This window comes from Paroedura picta, chromosome 11, assembly GCF_049243985.1.
Source record: "Paroedura picta isolate Pp20150507F chromosome 11, Ppicta_v3.0, whole genome shotgun sequence".
In the NCBI taxonomy this organism is placed as follows: domain Eukaryota; kingdom Metazoa; phylum Chordata; class Lepidosauria; order Squamata; family Gekkonidae; genus Paroedura; species Paroedura picta.
The window spans coordinates 24,570,367-24,591,016 of record NC_135379.1 but is presented as its reverse complement, the minus strand read 5'-3'; the positions used below and the strand labels follow the sequence as shown (position 1 = coordinate 24,591,016).

The 20,650-nt window shown below is 43.4% G+C and overlaps 2 protein-coding genes across 3 annotated transcripts in view; both read right to left on the bottom strand.

The window, feature by feature from the left end:
• Positions 1-231: 231 nt before the first annotated feature.
• ARL4A (ARF like GTPase 4A) lies at positions 232-4,018 on the bottom strand. Of its 2 annotated transcripts, none has more exons than XM_077302871.1 (2): positions 3,891-4,018; positions 232-2,780 (listed from the first exon to the last, which is right to left on the bottom strand). In XM_077302871.1, the coding sequence occupies exon 2, from the start codon at positions 2,672-2,674 to the stop codon at positions 2,072-2,074; it is 603 nt and encodes a 200-aa protein (XP_077158986.1). In that variant the 5' UTR covers positions 2,675-2,780; positions 3,891-4,018; the 3' UTR covers positions 232-2,071. The 2 variants fall into 2 exon arrangements, with proteins under 2 accessions (XP_077158986.1, XP_077158985.1); XM_077302870.1 differs by lacking the exon at positions 3,891-4,018 and adding an exon at positions 3,314-3,657.
• Positions 4,019-15,069: 11,051 nt separating this feature from the next.
• SCIN (scinderin) overlaps positions 15,070-20,650 on the bottom strand; it is a 56,671-nt gene continuing 51,090 nt past the window's right edge. Inside the window, exons 15-16 of the mRNA XM_077304490.1 lie at positions 19,942-20,002; positions 15,070-18,331 (exon numbers count right to left, since the gene is read on the bottom strand). Coding sequence (XP_077160605.1) covers positions 18,198-18,331; positions 19,942-20,002 — 195 coding nt within the window. The 3' untranslated portion in view covers positions 15,070-18,197. The remainder of the gene's footprint in view (positions 18,332-19,941; positions 20,003-20,650) is intronic.

Sequence of the window (20,650 nt, the reverse complement as noted above, 5' to 3'; positions counted from 1 at the left end):
CAATGAAATATCAATAAGTAACCACCTACAATTTGATTGTGTGCTTCAGGCCTCAGAATACAAAATGTCACTTAACTGGGACAACTAAGATACACAAAAGTGTCATCTTACATGGTACAACACTGGAGGAAACATTCACAAATGAGAGGCTAAATATTCACAGCCAACATGACAGAAGGAAAACACAAGTTACCTGAACTGTAAACAAATTCCTGTCAAACATACAGAATGTAATGCAAGTTGCCATTAAGTCTTTAATGAGATATCTGTGATTTATAACATTGTCACATTTACAAATCTCACATGAAAAAGGGTTCAGTTTCATGCAGACAATTCTGATAAAAAGCAGGATGTGCACATAGTAAAATGTTCTATTCACTTCAGTTTGATGACACATTTGGAATTGGGTTTGAGGTTTAAAGAAGTTATCCACATTTCTATAAATATAGACATTAAGTGACTTTCAATGTCACTAGTGCAGGTACATATAACCAACATACAAAAGCTCCATTGGAAGCTACTTCAGTTCTTTCAAAAAGGACCAGGATTTCATATTTTAAAAAAAGCTGTCACTTTCAGTATTTAAAAACACTAAAGTGCATTTTTGGTTACCTTCTAAGCAGTTTCTGGCTATAAAATTTGATTTTATACATGGATCAATAAGTTTTATTTACTGACATTCAGAGCTGTAGTTATCCCTCTCTATAACTGAGAACACAGTAACTTTATTGGTTGTGCCAAGAGGAAGTCTTGTTCCTTTGTCACAGAGTTCTCTCATTTTACAGTGGAATTTTTCTAATAACATTTCACAGCACCAGTAGAATAAGAGAGGCTTTGCTTTAGCCCTTTAACCTGCTACCCAAATTGCCAAAAGAACTGTTTCTTTAAAAAACCTGTACCAGTAAGAAAAAGAGCCCCTTTCAGTCATATATTGTCCCACCCAGTTAACACTGTTTGCATGACTGTAAACAAACTTAAAGCATAATTAGAGCAGACACAGGTCATCTTTAAACTTTGCTTTTTTCCACAGTGTCAAAATGTTTCAAGTGTATAAAGCTTCAATACATTCCTAAAAGTACAGCAAGAATATTAAAAAGAAAGTGGGCAGTACTGGGCACATGAAAATTGCATGTGTTCTACTAAATTTAGCTTTGTTTTCAATTGATTATGATCAAATTTTATTGCCATCAATTTCATTTAAAGGTAATATTGCACTGTAAGAATTCTGAAACCCAAGTCCCTTATGGTAGTAATTTAGTAGTTTTGCCTTTAATTGTTCAAGGTGTTCTTGGACAACAAACTCTGCCTCCTACAACAATCAAGTATGGTTCAAACCCAGAATAGCACTGCGTAACAAATCAATGCACGGCTATTTCTTTTTTAAAAACAAAAATAACCCTACACACCAAGACATGCTATATTATCAGGAAACTCATCCATGCTCTTACATATTCCCAACTTTTCCATCTAATAAGCTTCTGATAATATGACCACCACAATATCGATAGTTCAAATCATCAGAGTGCAAAGTGATATTTTAAGAGAACCAGTTTAAAAGCATACCATACAGCCAACCTTTCATAAGAACCCTCCACATTCACAGCCTCCTCAAACAATGGTTTCCTAGCTCCACATTATGTTAAAGGATACTATTTTAAAGCTGCGTATCTTCATCTAGTACGCTCCATTTATACAAGCAGTAGTTTGAAAACACCTAATGCCTTCAATGCAGTTCCCTTGCAAAGGCACTCTCAAACATATGACTACACCATCAAGCAGAACACTCTTCATTGTTTTATTTGGCTATTAAAGATATCCAGGTCACATTTACCCACCCATCTGTTTCCTGATCATTTTGCACTATGTAACAAGGGAATTTTGTTTTGTGTTTTTTAAAAAAGTAGTAGTGCTGAAGAACTTGCAGGGGAACCAATGGCCTGCGTCTGGAAAGCTTCCCATCAGGCTGACTGTTTTAATAGTTAGGCTGCACAGGATCCAGACAAGCAGGCCAGGCTCTGGAAACTGTTTTAGTGAAATGCTGACAAGGAGCTACCCTCACAGCCCCAGAAGCTCATCTCTTCTTCTTCTGCTGTCTCAGCATCTTCCTTCGCTTAATTATCATATCATGCAGTTTCTCCAGCCCTTCTTTGAGCCCGTCCCCAATGATGGCACAGGTGGGCTGCAGATGCCAAGGTGTGGAGGAGCTCAGCTCACCGGTGGCCAGCATCTTTTCCATCTCAGAGAGCGACAGCGAGTGTCTCAAGTCCTGCTTGTTGGCCACGATGAGCACGGGCACCCCTTGGTTCTCCGAGATCCGCGTGATTTTGTGCAGTTCCGTTTTGGCTTCCTCCATCCTCTCGACGTCCACCGAGTCCACCACGAAGACGATGCCGTCCGTGCAGCGCGTGTAGGACTTCCAGAGCGGGCGGAGCTTCTCCTGGCCGCCGACGTCCCAGAAGTGGAAAGTGACCGTCTTGCCGTTGCCCAGCGTCACCTTGATCTTCTCCGTGTTGAAGCCTTTGGTGGGGACAGTGTTGACGAACTCGTTGAACTGCAGCCGGTAGAGGACCGTCGTCTTGCCGGCGCAGTCCAGCCCCAGGATCACGATGTGGAAGCACTGGAAGGAAGGCAGGCTGGATAGGAGCGGCGTCTGCTCCGACAGCCCATTCCCCATCTCAGGGGAGGGGCCCGAGGCGAGCAGGGGGCACCAGACGCCCGCCTGCCGCCGCCGCCGCAAGCCACTCGCCCGCTGCTGCTGCCGCCGGCCTCACGATCCCTTCCTGACAACGAGACAAGTGCAGAGTGAGGCGCAGAGGACGGGGCCGGCTGGCGGGGGAGGCGAGGGCCTGACGGAGAAGTGGCGCCGCTACCGCCTTTCGCGCAGCGTCCTCGCCCGCAAACCCCCGAAACACCGCAGCACGGAACGCCACAGCCTCTGGGCCGGCCGCGCCTCCTCGCTCCCCACCTAACCCCACGCTCCCCCGCCCCTTTCACACAACGCCGCCTCATTGGCCGGCGAGAGCTGCGGTGGGAGGGGCACGGGCGGGCAAAGGAGAAAGAAGGGGCGGGGCTACACCGACTAGTCCAGGCTCCCCATTGGCCCTGCTAGCCGCCATTCGACGGTCAGTCGGCCGCCGAAATCCCGTCGCCATTGGCTATTGCTGAGCTGCTGGAAGGCGGGAGGAAAGAAACCTTGCCCTATCTAGTCCAGGCCAGCCAAAGGACGGCTCTCCGGACGTCCGTGGACTACGAATACCAGGAGCCCCTGCCGGCTGGACCGCCCCTGGTCTAGTCTGTTCCCGTCTCCCCTCACCTCATGCAGAACCTGTTCCTTTTAACCCGCAAAGGATGTCGGTTCCTCCCGTTTGGCAGTCTTCCCCCAGCAGCACCGGCCCGGCCCTTTTCTGACAGGCCACAACCAGAACGCGGTCAGCCTCCGTCTAGCGCCCCCTAGCAGAACCCCCAATTTCCAGACCACACGTAGCCGGTTGGCCGTTTCTGTTCACTTCTTCCACGCCCTCCCGCCACACCTCCCACCTGTAGCCATGGGAACGATTCCTAGAAAAAGAAAACCCTGTTCAAGCATCGCTTCCTTCCCTGAAGGTCCCTCCCACTGGGAAAGGACGGAGCTCGCAGTGCTCAAACGCCTCCCTCACGGAAAGCTGATCTGAGTCCGTAACGGTCAACAGAAATCACGGTTACGCCTTCACCCGCAGGCTCCACGTCATAATAACGGGAGAGCCTTCCTATTGGCCCACTTTGCGCATTCGTCTCCTAGCAACCCCATTCAAATGACGCCCGCAAGGGCCCTCGGGCTGAGAGGTCGGCGTTGAGCAACCGCCACGCTCCTCCCTCACGAGGCCGCAACGTGGCTCGTTGGCCACGCCTACCTGGCGAGCTCCACAGTCTCGGTCCGCATTCCACGCGCTCCCCGAGGCCGTGTATCAAGGCATGTGGGTTGCCAGGCGCGTGTCTGTCAGCGCAACAGAAACCCTCGCTTTGGCCACGCCCCTTTCTTGAAACGCCGCTCCCTCCGCCGGTCTTGCCTTCTGCTGCCCTTGTGCTTTCAGCCAAAATAGTCCGCACAGTGACCCTCTCATTGCGGCAGCTGCCTCCTTTCTCACTCGGCACGGCCGGAGTCAGGAAACTGGGGAGAGCATGGTGAAAAGTTTCCAGACGGTCACATCCAAGGAGGCAACATCGAACAGCCAGAGCTGTCACACCCTTGGCAAGGCTTCTCCTGTTGAGCTTCCCGCTTTTCTGTTATAAACGAGACTCCCAAGTGACTTAAAAAACAACAACAACAGCAGAGTTGAAGGCAGCATAAAACAGATTTTTTTTTACAGAAAAAGAAATGTTGCAATAAAAATGCAGGGTGGGCTTACAATTCATGTCCCTGGGCCCAGATAAGCTGCTCGAGGACTGGAATAACAGGGTCCTGCGGCCCCAGAGTGGAAAGATACAGAAATACGATTAGAGCAGGGGTAGTCAAACTGCGAAAGTTGGACCATAAGGAAGGCCGAGCGTCAAAGAATTGAGGCTTTTGAACTCTGGTGCTGGAGAAGACTCTTGCGAGTCCCTTGGACTGCAAGGCGAACAAACCGGTCAGTCCTAGAGGAGATCAGCCCTGACTGCTCTTTAGAAGGCCAGATCCTGAAGATGAAACTCAAATACTTTGGCCACATCATGAGAAGGAAGGACTCCCTGGAGAAGAGCCTAATGCTGGGAGTGATCGAGGGCAAAAGAAGAAGGGGACGACAGAGAATGAGGTGGATGGATGGAGCCACTGAAGTAGTAGGTGCAAACTTAAAAGTACTCCAGGGAATGGTAGAGGACAGGAAGGCCTGGAGGATCATTGTCCATGGGGTCGCGATGGGTCGGACACGACTTCGCACATAACAACAACAACAGTCAAACTGCAGCCCTCCAGATGTCCATGGACTACAATTCCCAGGAGCCCCTGCCAGCATTCACTGGCAGGGGTCCCTGGGAATTGTAGTCCATGGACATCTGGAGGGCTGCAGTTTGACTACCCCTGGATTAGAGTATTGGGAATGGAAGTGGAATGATGGCCCCTGGGTGTAGCCGAAGTGTTCTGGGGAATAGGAGAATTGTACTGGAGCTGGAATGACAGCAGCTTGGATAAGCAGACATCTGTTTGTTTGGTTGTTTGGTTGTTTATTTGATTTATATACCGCCCTCCCTGGAGGCTCAGGTTGGTTTACATGGAACTTATGAACGATACATAAAACAATAACACATAACCATACAATATTAATAACAGGTAGTTGTAACTGTTATGGATCATACAGTGTAAAATTTACAAGACCACAACAAAGACAGCTAAGCAGCAAGAGGATTTATTTAGGATACATGTTTGCAAGCATGGAGAGAAAGCTAATTGGTGCATTCTCTGAAGTCTGCATCAGTGCAGCTCATTTTTAAGACCTTGATACGTCATCATGAGGTATCCTGACGCTCAGTCCCTCACTGTCCCTTTGACCAATCAGGTCAACGACAAAGGGCGTACAATCTGACCTATCACGGATGGCTATATATCTTATTACAATTTTCTCGCTCTATGTTTCAAAGAATACATTCCTTTATATGGAGGGATGCTACATTCAGGAGCTATCTGCTTTTGACAAACTCAAGGTTACTTTGAGAGACAAAGAAATAACTATACACATAGTGCCACAATGAACTCAAGATACATTCTGCCTGACCTAAAAATAAACCATAGACAGACTGTGTCTAAAGTGTGTTCCACAAATCTGTATTTGTGTTCTCAATTGTGTTCCACAAATCTATATAATCTATATCATAACAATAAACAGTGATATAGTAAACAGTACAAAACAGGTCCATTTAATTTATCATTTAATTTGCACATCACCTCAGTCAGACTCAGCACCTCGGGGTGGTTAACAAGAGATCATAATACCACATTAAAATTTAAGCAATAAATCAGTAAAACAGTAAAAACGGTAAAATGATACAATAGAACAATGTTAAAAAAATTAAAAGATTTTAAGTAAATACAGATTCTCAGCACCAATGATGGAAACATTTCTGGCCTGTCAGAATTAGAAAGGTAAGGAGGAGGTGGGAGGCTGAGTGGGAGGGGAAGAGAAGCCCAATTTGTTGTTTTAGTATCCTGACTGACCTCAACCATCAGCCCGGTGAAAGAGCTCTGTCTTGCAGGCCCTGCAGAACATGATCTCCTTGGGGAGCTCATTCCACCAGGCAAGTTTACATCAGACATACTTCTTAGGGGCCAGGGATCCGCATCCAGTTGGTGTTGGCTGAACAGAGAACTCTCTGGGGAATGACAGCCCACCAACTGGAATGACAGCCACAGGGAGTAGCACAAGTGGATCACCAAGTGATGTCACAGGAAAAACTTTATGCTTTCGTATAGCATGGGGGATAAGGCAGTTGAGTCTCAGCTATGGGCTGACAAAAATATTTGAACTCTGGGAAGAAGAGTTCAGACCAAGAGTAGTAGCAGATGATCAGAAAAGGATTACAGGGACCTAAGCAGCAACCTTCAAGGGCAGAAGAGTGCCTTATGTGTAGTCACATGAAGAACCATAAAACTTTGAAGAAGTGAATGTTAGGAAATGAATGTCAATCCTGTGAATATAAGGGCTCAATTCTTGGGGTTGTAATGAGGTTAGCTTCCTGACCTCAAAAGGGAATTTTGGGTACCCAGCAACAGAAGGATACATGCCAAAGGCTGGGAATGAATATTCCCAGGTTGCTGGAGGGGGAGGACACTGTCAAAGGTTACACATCTCCTTTCTCTCAAATGAATTAAAAAGAAAAACCCTAACCAAATATTCGAAATGAAAACTACTAAATAACATTGAGGATATCTGCCAATCAGTACAGCACCCAGCCAGTTTCTGCTGCACAGAGGTAGAACTGGTTTCCCAATGCTACTCCAAGAGAAGAAATTGCTTGTGGGATCAAAGCATTGTGAATATGCTTCCACAGTAGGCCAGCTACTTAGTTTACATACGTTTGGGTGCACCCCACAACTGCCTGAAGAGCCATCCTTCTGATCAAATTTATTTACAGTATTTGCTGGCATATAAGACTACTTTCCCCCCCTGAAAAACGTGCCTCTAAGTGGGGGGGGTCATCCTATACGCCGGGTGCACTTCAGTTGGGATAGACATAGCTGCCCATAGTGGCCCATAGTACTGTACTGTAATGTAACAAACTCTATATTTTGAGTGGAAGTGTTGGGGGGTCGTCTTATATGCCCAGTTGTCTTATACTCTGGCAAATACGGTAGTTAGTTATATTTAGATTTATATACCGCCATTCCCAGTGGGCTCACGGTGGTTTACAGACAATAAAAGAATAAAAACTTAATAAAATCCCATAATTTCCCTTAAAAAAATTCTACAACTACTAAGCCATATGGATTTTAGTGGTGGTATTTTGTAAATGTTTCTTCTTGGCAAAATGTTGTGCCTGGTCTACAAGGTTTTACAGTTGATTGCAAAAATTACATTTGATATATTATGAACAAAGCAGATGTTTATCATCTACAAAATATCTGTTGAATGCTTCTGCGCTCATTCACATATTTTCTGAATTGTTTTGATTTTGAAAGTATTGCTAGGCAAAATCTAATTTATTCTTCTGCAAGAATAATACATGAGTAGAAGAAGATGGAAGAACTTAATATTGCTTAAATGGGATTTTCTCTTGATGGGATTAACTGATTAACATTCCAATCCAGTCCCCAATTTAAACCGACTGGCTGCTGATGGGATTGCTCCCAAATCCCTCTGCAGTGACAACACCCAAAGGTCTTCTGATGTAATGAATTTATAATGGCATATTGCCTCATGTTCAGAATACTTCCGCCAATTGAACTAACAGAAATTCAAAGGATCAGTGAGTCATGAGACCTCCACCAGAGACCCAAATAAACATTCCAGAGTTTTGTTATGCTGTCATTATGATATTTCATTCTATTCCTTTAGTCTTTTTTTTCTTTCTTGTGTTTTCTGATTCAGTATAAGGCAACTTCATATGTACACATGCTGCTATAAAGTCTGCAGAGTAAATTATATCATCACTATCACTAAACATAAAGTTGCATGCAAACAACTCACTCCCTACCTGATTGGCCTTTCCTGGAGGTGTGCTGCCAATAGAGAGAGAGAGCACTCTGCCAATGAGGGCCAATCAGTTCAAAATGGATGCAGATAACTCACTCCCTACCTGATTGGCCTTCTCTGGGGTGTCCCGCCATTACAGACAAAACACTGTCAATGAGAGCCAGTTGTGAGGCTTATCTGTCCTTCCTCCTGCTGCTGCTTGATGGGTGGAAGAGGTGCTGGCCTCTATGAAAGGCCCTGCTGCTGGTAAGTTGCCCCATCCTCAGCTTCTTCCCATCCTCCATCTCCCCCTGGCAAGGGAGGGAAGCCAACTGCTTCCCCTGTCTTCTCCTGGAAGGAAGCATATGTGAGCAGCTAAGAAGACAGAGAGAATCAGTATTTTAAAAAGAAAATGTCAAGGTAAAGACAGAATACGATGAATATCTTAACTCGTTCAGTGAGTCAAGGGCTTGTTCAAGCATTCCTGTATTATGCAGGGGGTTGGACTAGACGATCCTGGAGGTCCCTTCCAACTCTATGATTCTAGGTACTCTAGTACATTAAATAAAGGTATGTATATTTGCCTCAATAATAAGCAAGGGATACATTTCTTATGAATGGGTAGGGCGGCCTAAGCAACAGCAAGTACTTCCTTCTATGGCTGGTGTCTCGAGGAATTGATATGATGTCTATCAAACATTGCTGCTACCCCAAGGATTATTCTAATCTATTGCCTGTGGTTATTCATTGGCTTTCCTGGGCAATAGTAATACATTTCCTTATTTAAAGTGCTTTGGGTACCGTATTGACAGGTATTTCTTATGGTACTTCTGTTCTTGGTCACTTTGGACAGAATACCCTTATTCATAACTAGAAGCAAAGCCAATTGCACCCAGGAATGCAATGGGCACTAGAAGATACACATGCGCTGTGACCTTCCTGGATTCTGGCCTTTCTGCCACACAATCCCCACTCGATCTTGAGATCCACTGAGGAAAAGTGGTTAAATAGTAGCAGACATTAATGTCAAGAGCTGAATTTGATTCCTGACTCCTCCATATGCAGGAGTGGACAGATAAGCCCTATGATTGGTCATCATTGGAAGAGTGTTCTCTCCTTATTGGCAGCACACCCCCTAAGGAAGGCTGATCAGGTAGGGAGTGACTTGTTTGCATGTAATTTGAACTGATTGGCCCTCATTGGCAGAATGCTCTCTCTCTCCATTGGTGACACCCCCCATGGAGGGCCTATCAGATAGGGAGTTAGTTGTCTGCACACAACTTCAACTTTATAATGTTTAATATGATATTCAGGCCCATAGAATCATAGAATAATATAGTTGGAAGGGACCTCATGGGTCATCTAGTCCAATCCCCTGCACTATGCAGGACACTCATAACCCTATTGCTCATCCACTATAACCAGCCACCCCATTAAGCCTTCACAGAATCAGCCTCTCTGTCAGATGGCTATTCAGCCTCTGTTTAAATATTTCCACAGATGGAGAACCCACCACCTCCCAAGGAAGCCTGTTCCACTGAGAAACCACTCTGTCAGGAACTTCTTCCGGATGTTGAGATGGAATTTCTTTTGAATTAATTTCATCCCATTGGTTCTGGTCCGTCCCTCCGAGGCAAGAGAGAATAACTCGGCTCCATCCTCTATATGGCACCCTTTTAAATACTTGAAGATGGTTATTAAATCCCCTCTCAGTCATCTCCTCACAAGACTAAACAGACCAAGACCCCCCAAACCTTCTTCATATGTCTTGGTCTCCAAACCCCTCACCATCTTTGTTGCCCTCCTTTGTTGCCCTCCTCTGGACATGCTCCAGTTTGTCCACATCCCTCTTCAACTGGGGTAAATATAAATATAGCTTTCTGTCTCGTTCCTGTTACATAGACTATGTTTAAATTTGTCACTTCACATTCATCCACCAAGCCAACAATGCAGTCCTAATCAGAGTTACATCTTTCTAAGCTCATCAACTCTACCTCAATTGAAAGTCTTATTAATCCGTATATACTGGGCTCTAATTCCATATAATTTAGTGTTGCCAACTTCCTCTTGGTAAATACCTGGAGATTTGGAGGTGGAGCCCAGGGCAGGCAGGGTTCAGAGAGAAGACAGACCTCAGCAGAGTATAATGTGTTTGTGGACTTTCAGAGACCAGGAGTCTGGGAGCCCCCCCCCCCCCCCCCCCGTGGCACAGTGCTGGCTGCGTCAGCCTGGAACGGTCAATTCAGACACCGCCGCACACAACCCTAATTCCTGTTGTTTCTGCTACTTGGTAAGGAAATTGCTGCCAAACCAGAGCCAAAAGAGTAACCCTTTTACTTTACATATTTAAACTTCAAAGGTAGATATAGTAATTTATATAGATCACTTTTAGATACTTTATTTTTTAAAATGTTGTTCTTTTATAGAAGATCATGTTTTTAAGTCCCAAAAGTAGACTTCTGGCAGTCAAGCAGGGTCAGGGCAGTTAAGCTCCATAGCAACGTCCCCTCAATGTCTCTAATTACCACAGAAACACTGGTAATTAAAGAGCAGTCAGAATAATGGCACCACCAACCAGCTAACATTCTGTCAAATAAAACAAAAGTCCAGTGGCACCTTGAAGACTAATAACATTTGTTTCAACAGTAGACTTTAAGGTGCCCCTGAGCAGTTATTTTGCTCTACCAGGCAGAACTGGCTATCCCTTTGCAATTAAGAGTTGTATACAAACATGAGTTGATCACTCATTATTCAGTTCTTCAAAACAGGAAGCCAGATGCAGTCCCAGCAGCAGGCACACAGTTACAAAGGATAAGGAAGAGAGAGGGTCATGCCATGTGTAAGGATTAGACTTTTGGAAATGTAGTATTAAAGATTATTATTATTGTGGCTGATTATAGGGTACTTGTAGAATTGTGGCCACTATTACTGTGGAGATTATTAATAGTTTCTTCTGTTAAAATTGTCCAGTCTGTGGTCTGCAGCAAAAGAGTGAAGTCCACACAAAAAGGAAGCAAAGGATGGAAAAGACTGATTAGAGTAACGTAAGCTGTCCTCTTTTCCTGCCACCTGCCTAAAAACTGTATTTTCCAGGTACTGGAAGACTTGGTACTGCTTTTGTCTCTTTGTAGTTTATGGGGAAAATCCCAAATGTCTTCAGACACCAGACAGGCTAGGCCATAAATAATTTATAATTCAAATCTCCAGTTCTTTACTTATCTTGCAGTAGAATCTTCTGAAAACTACAAACTGTAATTAGGTGTCTATGTACATAGGCAAGCTTTCCTTTGATGCTGAGATACCAAGGCATTTTTAATTCAAAAAGTCATCATTTGCCTATTCTAATTTTATGCCACAAAGATACAGTTGAAGAAGTCTCATTCTCTGGTATCTTGCCAATGAACTATTAAGTCCTGGTTGATGCTTTCCTAAAAGAAAGTTGCATCTGAATCGATTTATAGGTGCTGTTTGGATAAAGAAGCCACAATACTGGCAGACAGGGATTCTCTCTTGCTGTTGAAAGTACAGTATGTGCTCCAGATCTGATCTTAATTCTTCAGCAACAAAAAGATAGAGGGGCTGCTTTCACACAGCATCAGTTCTCTGTCTGGCTGCTATTTCTGCTGTGAATTACTACAGATCACCCACGTGGCAGGTTTCCATATGCTTTTCCAGGTCCATTCCTGCATGGCCACCATTCCCCCTCACAACCATTGGGTGGCCTTTTGGGAAATTTTCTCCTTAATTTGTAATTGACAAGTTGCCATAGTGATACCTCTAATTAAAGATACTCTGACCCAAAAGGGTAGGATGGCAGACACAAAAGACCGGGGCAGGGGAAATGGAAATGATATGGGTGTTATGGGTGAATCCTACATATACTATTATAATTGTAAATTTCTAACAAAGTAATTAACATTAAAAGAATTGTGTGCATAGATTGATGCCCTATAGCAAAAGGGATTCTATTGAATTTGAAACATGCTTACAGTTTCCCCTGGTGATAGAAAACTATTTGGCAGGACTCTTTTAAAAGAAGGAACTGATGCTCTGCAATCCAGAAATAGGTTTTTAAAAGCTGAAGATAAACAAGCTTCAAGAAATCTCTCGGGACATCCAAAATCTATCTGCACATGAGGTGTGATGGCCACGATGCTACGGATTCTTGACTACAATATTATATAGTACATATTACATGCTCTTTCAGTCCCTTAATAATATGATATAATCCTGAAAGTGTGTGCTATACTCATTGTAAACCACCTTGAGTTCTAGAAAGTCAGCTAATAAATGTTTTTAATAGTACTATTATTATTATTACTATTTAATTTCTATACTGCCCGTCCAGCAGACTGGCTCAGAAAATATATAACAAAAATAGTCAAGGCAACATCTGAAGACCTGCCTTTAAACAGTCTAGGATGGAGACGAAGCCCTACGTTGGTGTGCTTGAAATACTTTTTTTGCCAACCAGTGCTAGAATTGGACTGGTATAGCTCCAGCATGGGTATGTAACTAAGTAGTATCAGGGTACAGTGGAACTTAGGGTTAGATGATATGTAACAATGTCATGTTCCCTGTGGGAACACCACTGCCATTTTTAAACCTAAAACATATGATTTAAAAATGCCACAAGAGCTGACAGCATGGCTGGATGAGGCAACTTTGTCCCTTCCCCAGCAACTTTTCAACCACAAAGGTATGTAGGGAGGGAAACAACTCCTTTGCCTCACCACATCAATAGTCAGATGGAACTTTTTGCCATCTCTGACACCAGGCACAAGAGATCCAATTCTGGGCTCTGTAGATGGGGGTGGGGGGCTGACCCTCCCAACTCTCCCCCCAGTAACTCAAGATACTGGGGGCTCTCAGCATGAACCAGCAGGACTTCAATAAGCCCTTGGTGACAAGGTTGCCCAGACTCCGCCTCTTCGTATAACTTTCATTTTCCTTCTGATTCTTTTTCATTTACGTCACCTAACCTTACTCATATGAAGCTTTAAGATAGCACCTATACCATATGGAGACTTGGAAATGTAATCAGGGACTGTGGTGAGACTGTGGTGATTTTAGTCTTTTACTGATCCGCTTCATTCGGTTAAAGCTGATGATTTTTCCTGCTTCGAGTGTTTCTAGACTCTGGGCACTGTGACCCCCCAACATATTTCCAATGCAGAGAAGCTGCTTTGGACTTGCAGCCTTAGATCTGGCATTGTTTACTGGTACAGAAATCCTTCCTTGTGATAGCATCATCTTGTGAGACTAGAATCAGAGAGTTCGAGAGGGAAATCGAATACCATAGACTCTACAACTAGAGCAGCATCAAGCCAACAATTTTTCCTGCTTTGGCTAGAGAGGGAAGAAGTGACAGAAGATTAAAGATTTTCCCCTTCAGCCCAGAGAAGTAGGAAGTGCGGAGAGAAAAGACTGCTTGAGCTGGCGCCTCTAAGCTCAACATGGGTGCCAGGATTTGGCTCAGGATACAAATAAGCTTTGTTTTTGCTGCAGGCTTGCCTTTTAACAAGGGGACAGAAGGGGACAGAAGAGCACATTGGATTTATTTAAGAGGACCCCGGAAGACTCAATCAGACTCACAAAGCTCCATTTGGTAATTGCCTTGCTATAAGGAACTATAAGGCTTCTTTTATCACCTACATTTATTCATTGGCAGTTTATTTTTATACCTACGCAAGTTATTGTGGCCACTGTTTTTTCATTTGCTCTTGGCCATAGTAAGATCCATTGTGCCTTAGAAGGTTAATATTTTACCATTGTTGACGAATGTAGAAATTTTACCCTACACATGGGCGGACCACAACCCCCTGGAAGTACTACTGAATTATAGAAGTTAGTTTACGATGATGGAGAATAAATGATTAAATTCTTGATGATGAACAAAGATTAGAGCTTAAAGAGTTTTTTCAAATCAACACTACACCTGGTATTAAGAGCTCAACAATATGGGAAGCAGGCAAAGCTTTTATGAGAGGAAAAGTAATTGGATATAATTCTTCCTTAAAGGAAAAAAAGACATGATCTGAACACTATATTAGAACAACTACACAATTTGGAAGATCAACATCAAAAGTCCTGTTCCAAATTAACCTAAATGGACAAATTGCTGGGTGCAGTGAGGACAACCACGTGCCCCCTTGACCCCTGTCCATCCTGGCTCCTCAGGGGGGGTGACTGGAGGATAGTGGGGGCCCCTCATGGATATTGTCAACCTCTTCCTGTCATAATGAGAGTTTCCAGAGGGGCTGAAGGAGGCAATGGTCTTCCCCATAATGAAGAAACCATACCTGGATTCGCAGGACCTGATCAACCAACTGCCCAATCTCACATTTTGCATTTCTGGGGCAGGTGGTTGAGAGGGCCACTTCAGACTAGCTCCTGGTATACTTGGAGTAAACTTCAGTGCTTGATCCATTCCAGTTTGGCTTCCGACCTGGCCACAGGGTAGAGACAATCCTAGTTGCCCTTATGGATGATCTCCGGTGCCAGCTGGATAGAGGCAGGTTGGCTTTCCTCATGCTGCTTGATCTGTCAGTGGTATTTAATGTTGTTGACTATGATTTGTTAGCCCACTGCCTCACTGGTGCCAGAATATGGTGGATAGCCTTGCCATGGCTGATCTCGTTTCTCCGGAACCAAACAATAAGGGTTGCTGTGGGAGAGACAGTTACTGTCATGCAGAGTTCCACAAGGGGCATTCCTCTCTTCCATATTATTTAACATCTATATGCGCCCTCTGGCTCAGAGCTAAGGGCTGGGTTGCCATCAATATGCCAATGCCACTTAGCTGTATCTCCTAATGGACAGCCAACCCGATTCCCCAGTGGATAAATTTGCCAACTGCTTGGAAACAGGGATGGTCCGGCTCAACTAGAGTCAACTGAAACTCAGCCCTTCCAAGATTAAATTAAACAATACATAAGACAAAAACAGCAACAATTGAAAATGTTTGCTCAGAACAAGCATTTATTAATTATTGGCAGAATAAGGCATATATCTACACATGTCCCACAAGTTCACTGTTTTGAAAACTAGTCAATCATTGTGGAAACTTTACAGTATTGATAATTTATTGTTACTTTATTCAAACATACTTGATTTAAAAAAGAATATTACCAAATCAATACAATGCAGATATAAAAACAGAAATCCAACTTAGCACAAAGGCACACAGATCTAACAAGGGAGATCTGTATGTGGAAGCAAGCTGGATCATGAACAGCACATCTAGATCAAGTTGGGATGTACATCTGGATACATATCCAGGTTAATATCAAAATAATGAGTGTCCATTTTGTAGGACATGAAATACATGTGGCCATCCATTTTCACAAGCCAGTTAAAGAGAAATTTTTGACCAAAATGGCAAGGTAATTCAGTAGTGTGTTCCTACGTTTTCCAGAATAAAAACTGAGCAACTGTCTTGTTACATGCTGAGGACAGAATAGACAGCAGAGTAGAGATGTGAAGGCCAGAAGAAACTTCCATTAAAATTCAATATTCTTTTAAAGAAATCCAATAGAAAATGAGGGAAATTTGGGAGAGTACTGAAAAAAACCCTGAGTTTCTTCCTTTTGTAATAAATGGAATGTTTTTAAGACAAGGATTTCCTCACTCAAAATGCATAGCATGAAAAAAAAAATCTGCAAGGCAAGAAAAGCATTAGGTAACAATGATTCCTGTGTAGACTATAGAACTATGTGCCATTTTTTCAAGGATGTTTCGTCTTTAAAGTCATTAAGCTTGGTGACAATATGCCATAATGTTCTTGACAATACATTATTAGTCCAGGGTTTTCAGTGTTATAAAGATTAACTTGACACCCAAATATTTAGGTAGAAGAAGAGTTGGTTCTTATATACTGCTTTTCTCTACCTGAAGAAGTCTCAAAACGGCTTCCAATTGCCTTCCGTTTCCACTCCCCACAACACTTTCCACTACCCCTGTGAGGTAGGTGAGGCTGAGAGAGCCCCGATATCAGACCAGCTTTATCAGTGCTGTTGCGAGCCCAAGGTCACCCAGCTGGCTGCATGTTGGGGAGTGCAGAATAGAACCTGGCTCATCAGATTCGAAGTCCGCACTCCTAACCACTACACCAAGCTGGCTCTAACTAAAATGACTGTACTTATGTCCAAACAACAGAGTTGCTTTTGTTTGCTACAAAATTTGTTCTCTAATTTCAGGTTTTGGTTTGTTCATTTTTTTCCCCAGCAACTCCCATGGGAACAATTAAGATACATGTGCTATGGTACCATAGGGTGCAGAGGTTTGCAGTTCTCTCTCTCAGGTACAGAGTATATTTACAATTCTGCTTGTACAGAACTCTCAGTGCAACCCTAAACACACTTGCACAGAAGGGTACCTATGCTAACCAGTACGTTATAAACTAATGTGCATTCTACTTTGTTAAATCAGTGAATTCAGTTTACGTTTGATAGCTAAATGTTGCATATATTTTCATTTTTCTCATTCAAAATGTCCAGAATTTTTAAGTCCCTAGGGCAGTGTAAGTGAGCAAATCTCTCCAGTACTTATTTGAGCGATGACCCATTCCTAGCAATGTACTGCCACTAAACGGCTGCTGCCCCTGGAGCACATTTTTATTCTGTTTGTGTATTCAGCACTTTCCTGTGTCATGGCTCTGAGAGCAGTGGCTTGACCCATCTGCAGATATCAATTCAGCATGTATCTTTCACTTTCCCTCTGTTTTCTCTCCCAGGTTAATTATGAATGTTGATGGCATTACCACACTTATGTTTTGATCGAAATTTGCATACGGACCTGGGGAAGAGTACAGCAGTTGATCTGTTATATTTCTGTCTTCCCTTTCTGTTCTGCAGAAAAACAGCAGCTAATAAATTTAAATTTGTGAAAGTAGGCCAATGGAAGGGCCCTTGCGGTCTCTTCCTCCCTTACTTTCAGTGATGTTGTCTGAGGAACTTACTCCCCAAGACATGAAATGTGAGTTGGGTTGAGGATTTACCCAACTCAACTCCCACTTCAAGTTTGACCTAGATTTATCTTCAAAATAGCTTAGGGGGTGGGGCGCAAAGCACAACATGTTATTAAGAGGGGTTTTAGCCTTCTCCCCCCCCCCCCCATGGCTTTCGACAGCAAAAACTGGCAGGAAGGGTCTGCTGCTGTTTCCACGTGTCTGTCCAAAGACCCCCCATCACCACCATTTTTTGCTGCCCAAAGCAACATGGGATGGAAGGGAAGGAAGGCTAATGACTTTCCTGCCATCGTGCTCCATAGCCAATTTTGGCTGCTCACACACTATTTGGAAGGTGAGTCTAGGTCCGATATGATATTCAAATTGACTTGGGGAAACCCACAACCTGACTCACATTTCATGTATTATGAAGTGATACCCTGAGAGAGGCGGCTGATAGGTGATGCCATCCTGTGATCCCTACAAAGCTTATGAGGGGAAATCAATCCAAAGCAGTAGCATGACATATTTGGCACAAGGAAAGACACATTTGTGTGTAAAGGCCACGCATTTTGGCACAGAAAGGACATTCCACTGTTTCTTCTCAAGCATGGATTTGGAGAAGGGGGAACTGACAGGAGCAGTAAGAAGCACATGACTTCTCCCCTCACACACTTGAACAATAACAATTTCGTGAAAGGGGTATTTCCAGTAGCATATAGAAACAAGGATCCATGCTTACAGAATGCAAACATTATTTAGTTACATTTGTGAGTGTGTAGGAGGGAAAGGGGAGGAAAGGCAACATGATATAGCCCGATCTCATCAGATTTCAGAAGCTAAGCACCTGGAAGGGAGACCACCAAGGAACTCTTTGCAGAGGAGGCAATGGCAAATCACCTCTGTTAATTACTTGCCTTGAAAGCACTTTCCTGGGGTCATCATAAATCTGCTGTGACTGGACAGCCCTTCGCACACAGAGGGAAAGATTTTATACACACACACAAACAGTGGAATATGGACCATAATAACAACTGCATTAACATTGATATATAAGCACATGCTGAAAACTGCTGGAGGACTGTTGAGCCTTGCTAACCTCTTCTGTGACTGCTTCCATCTTAGCCTGCTTAGTTTTTCCATTTGTTGCAATCCCAGGCCAAGAACCAACCTGTGAACGTTGGTGGTTCGTATCCTTGTTTCACGATTACAATTGGAGTGCCTTTATCTCGTCCAGAAGGATCGCTATCAATGTAACGTTTAGCTACAACAAATTTACATTGCATGATATTAATCGGCATCATAGAAAAGTATGAACAGCCTTTATGTTATAATAACTCAGTCAGAAATCCCTAATCCCACATTGTCTTTCTTTTCCTTGTAACCCCGTCTCATGTCTACACAGTCATATCTCTTGGTCAAACTAAAGAATGACAATTTTGGGGACTGGCTTTTATAGAAAGATTTATTAATGTTTTAACAGCTGGGTATTGATGAACTTTTCTGATTTAAAACAGTATCCTTTAGCTGTCCAATTTCAACAATAGTCATGTCAATAATGTATAAAGAAAGTTATCTCATCCCAGTAAAGGATAATTTCTCTTTGTACAGTTTGTATTGGCTGTATGGTTTCCCTGTTGCTGCCACTGGTTCAGCACAGGGGCTCCCTCCCCAAAAGGGTCAAAATAAGGAAAATGTGCTCAAGCCTCTGTAGGGTAGAACGTATTGTAAAACTGAATATTAATATTTATTACAATTTAAAACCCAAGGCCTCATATATAGCCTCATTAAAATCCAAACGTACATTCATACTACGGTTGTGCACTCCAGCCCACTTTGGCCGTTTCAGTGATTACTGAAGCCCAAATCTGGAGATCAGGATCCAATAGCTCTGGTCAAGGAACTCTAACTGGCTGAGTTTCAAGGTGGTATAGTCCTAACTGTCATTATAGATGCATTTGTTATAACACTGATTTCTTTTTCACTATTTTGCAATGCAAAAACATTTCACCACAGACACAACAAGATACCTCTCTGCATTCCAGGCAATCGTAGCCAATTGTGGTTTTCAAATTAATACCAGAGGTTCAGATTGTGTGTGACGCTGGAATTTTTCTATTTCTGTGAGCAGGTCTTCCCTCTTATCTCCCCTGGTTGGAAGTTACTGATCAGCAAAGATGTTTCTAGCTATCTATGGTATAGAAGACCCTTCCAATCAATGGCATAGCCTCAGTTGAGCTGGAGTCAAAGCCTTCTGAGCTGTGGCCCTACAGAGACCTGCCCTGTAGGCCACGTAAAGGCAAAACAAACATTTTACATCTTCTTTTAAAGTGAAGCTGATATAGTTCTTCTTGCATTGTTTGCAAGACCAGTGAAGACCACTGAAACTCATTCAAAGCTTGGGAATTACATGTGGCACTTTGACATGCCAATCCTGGTTATTCTGACCACCATTCCCCAATGTTGCACCTAACCTATGTTTCAGGAAGACCATTGCCTGGTGAGGCTTGTAGATAGCAGCTGACTTCCCCCTCTCCTTAAAACAGCCACTGTGTGCATGTGTATTTGGTGGGGGTGGCACAGAGGGCACACAGTAGTTGCTATTTTTGTTAATGTTGGATGGCCCAGATTTGCCCAATTTCTTCAGATCTTGGAATGAGAGACCTGCAAGAAGCCCAGAGTGACCACACAGAGGTAGGAAATAGTACTTCACCTCTGAAGACCTCTTGTCTTGAAAACCCTGCAGGGGTGCAATAAGCCGGCTGCAACTTGACAGCACTTCCAGCACCATCAGTTGCAGAGGAGGCTCTCCACAAGCCCTGGACTAAGTACTTCTGCACTACAGAATGAAGGGAGAAGTGTTTGATTCCTTACCTGATTTAACTGATTCAGTGCGTTCTGTTTCATTGGCATCTTTACCAATCCAGACAAATACCTGAAGTATGATAAAAAAGATACACACAGGTGATAGTGCAAATCTGAAGCAACCCCACAGGCCTACAGTCAAACATTTGGCCAATAAATTCAACCACTATTTAAAATGTAGGCCTTGAAACTACTATTCTCCTCTTTGGGTTCTCCAGCCCAGTCTCCAAAATTTCTTTTTAAATGTTTGCCCTATTCCCCTTTAGGCAGTGTGATGTTTTTCTTCTGACCCATTTTCTCACTAGCCATCAAGTCGTTGATTATTTCTTAAAGCCACAGGTTCCTCTGGGGCCTTTTGTTCTCAGGAGTTAAGGATTCTTCTATGTTAATTATAGGGAGGATCTTTAAATTGTGATTGCCAAAATAAGGAAGCTTCTCTTTTGCATATTTGCTCATAGCCAAGAGTCCAAGAAGGAATGAAGTTAGTCCCTTGAGAGATGAGAGGTAAATGGATAATGCTGTAATGAACCAGGATACGCCTAGAATGAGAAAGGCAGGATTTTCAAATCGTTGTCTTGAGTAGGGATGCCAGCCTTCAGGTGGGACTTGGGGATCCCTTGGAATTACAGCTCACGTCCAGACTACAGAGGTCAGTTCCTCTTGAGAAAATTGATGCTTTGTTGGCTCGACATTATGATATTGTACCCTGCTGAGATTC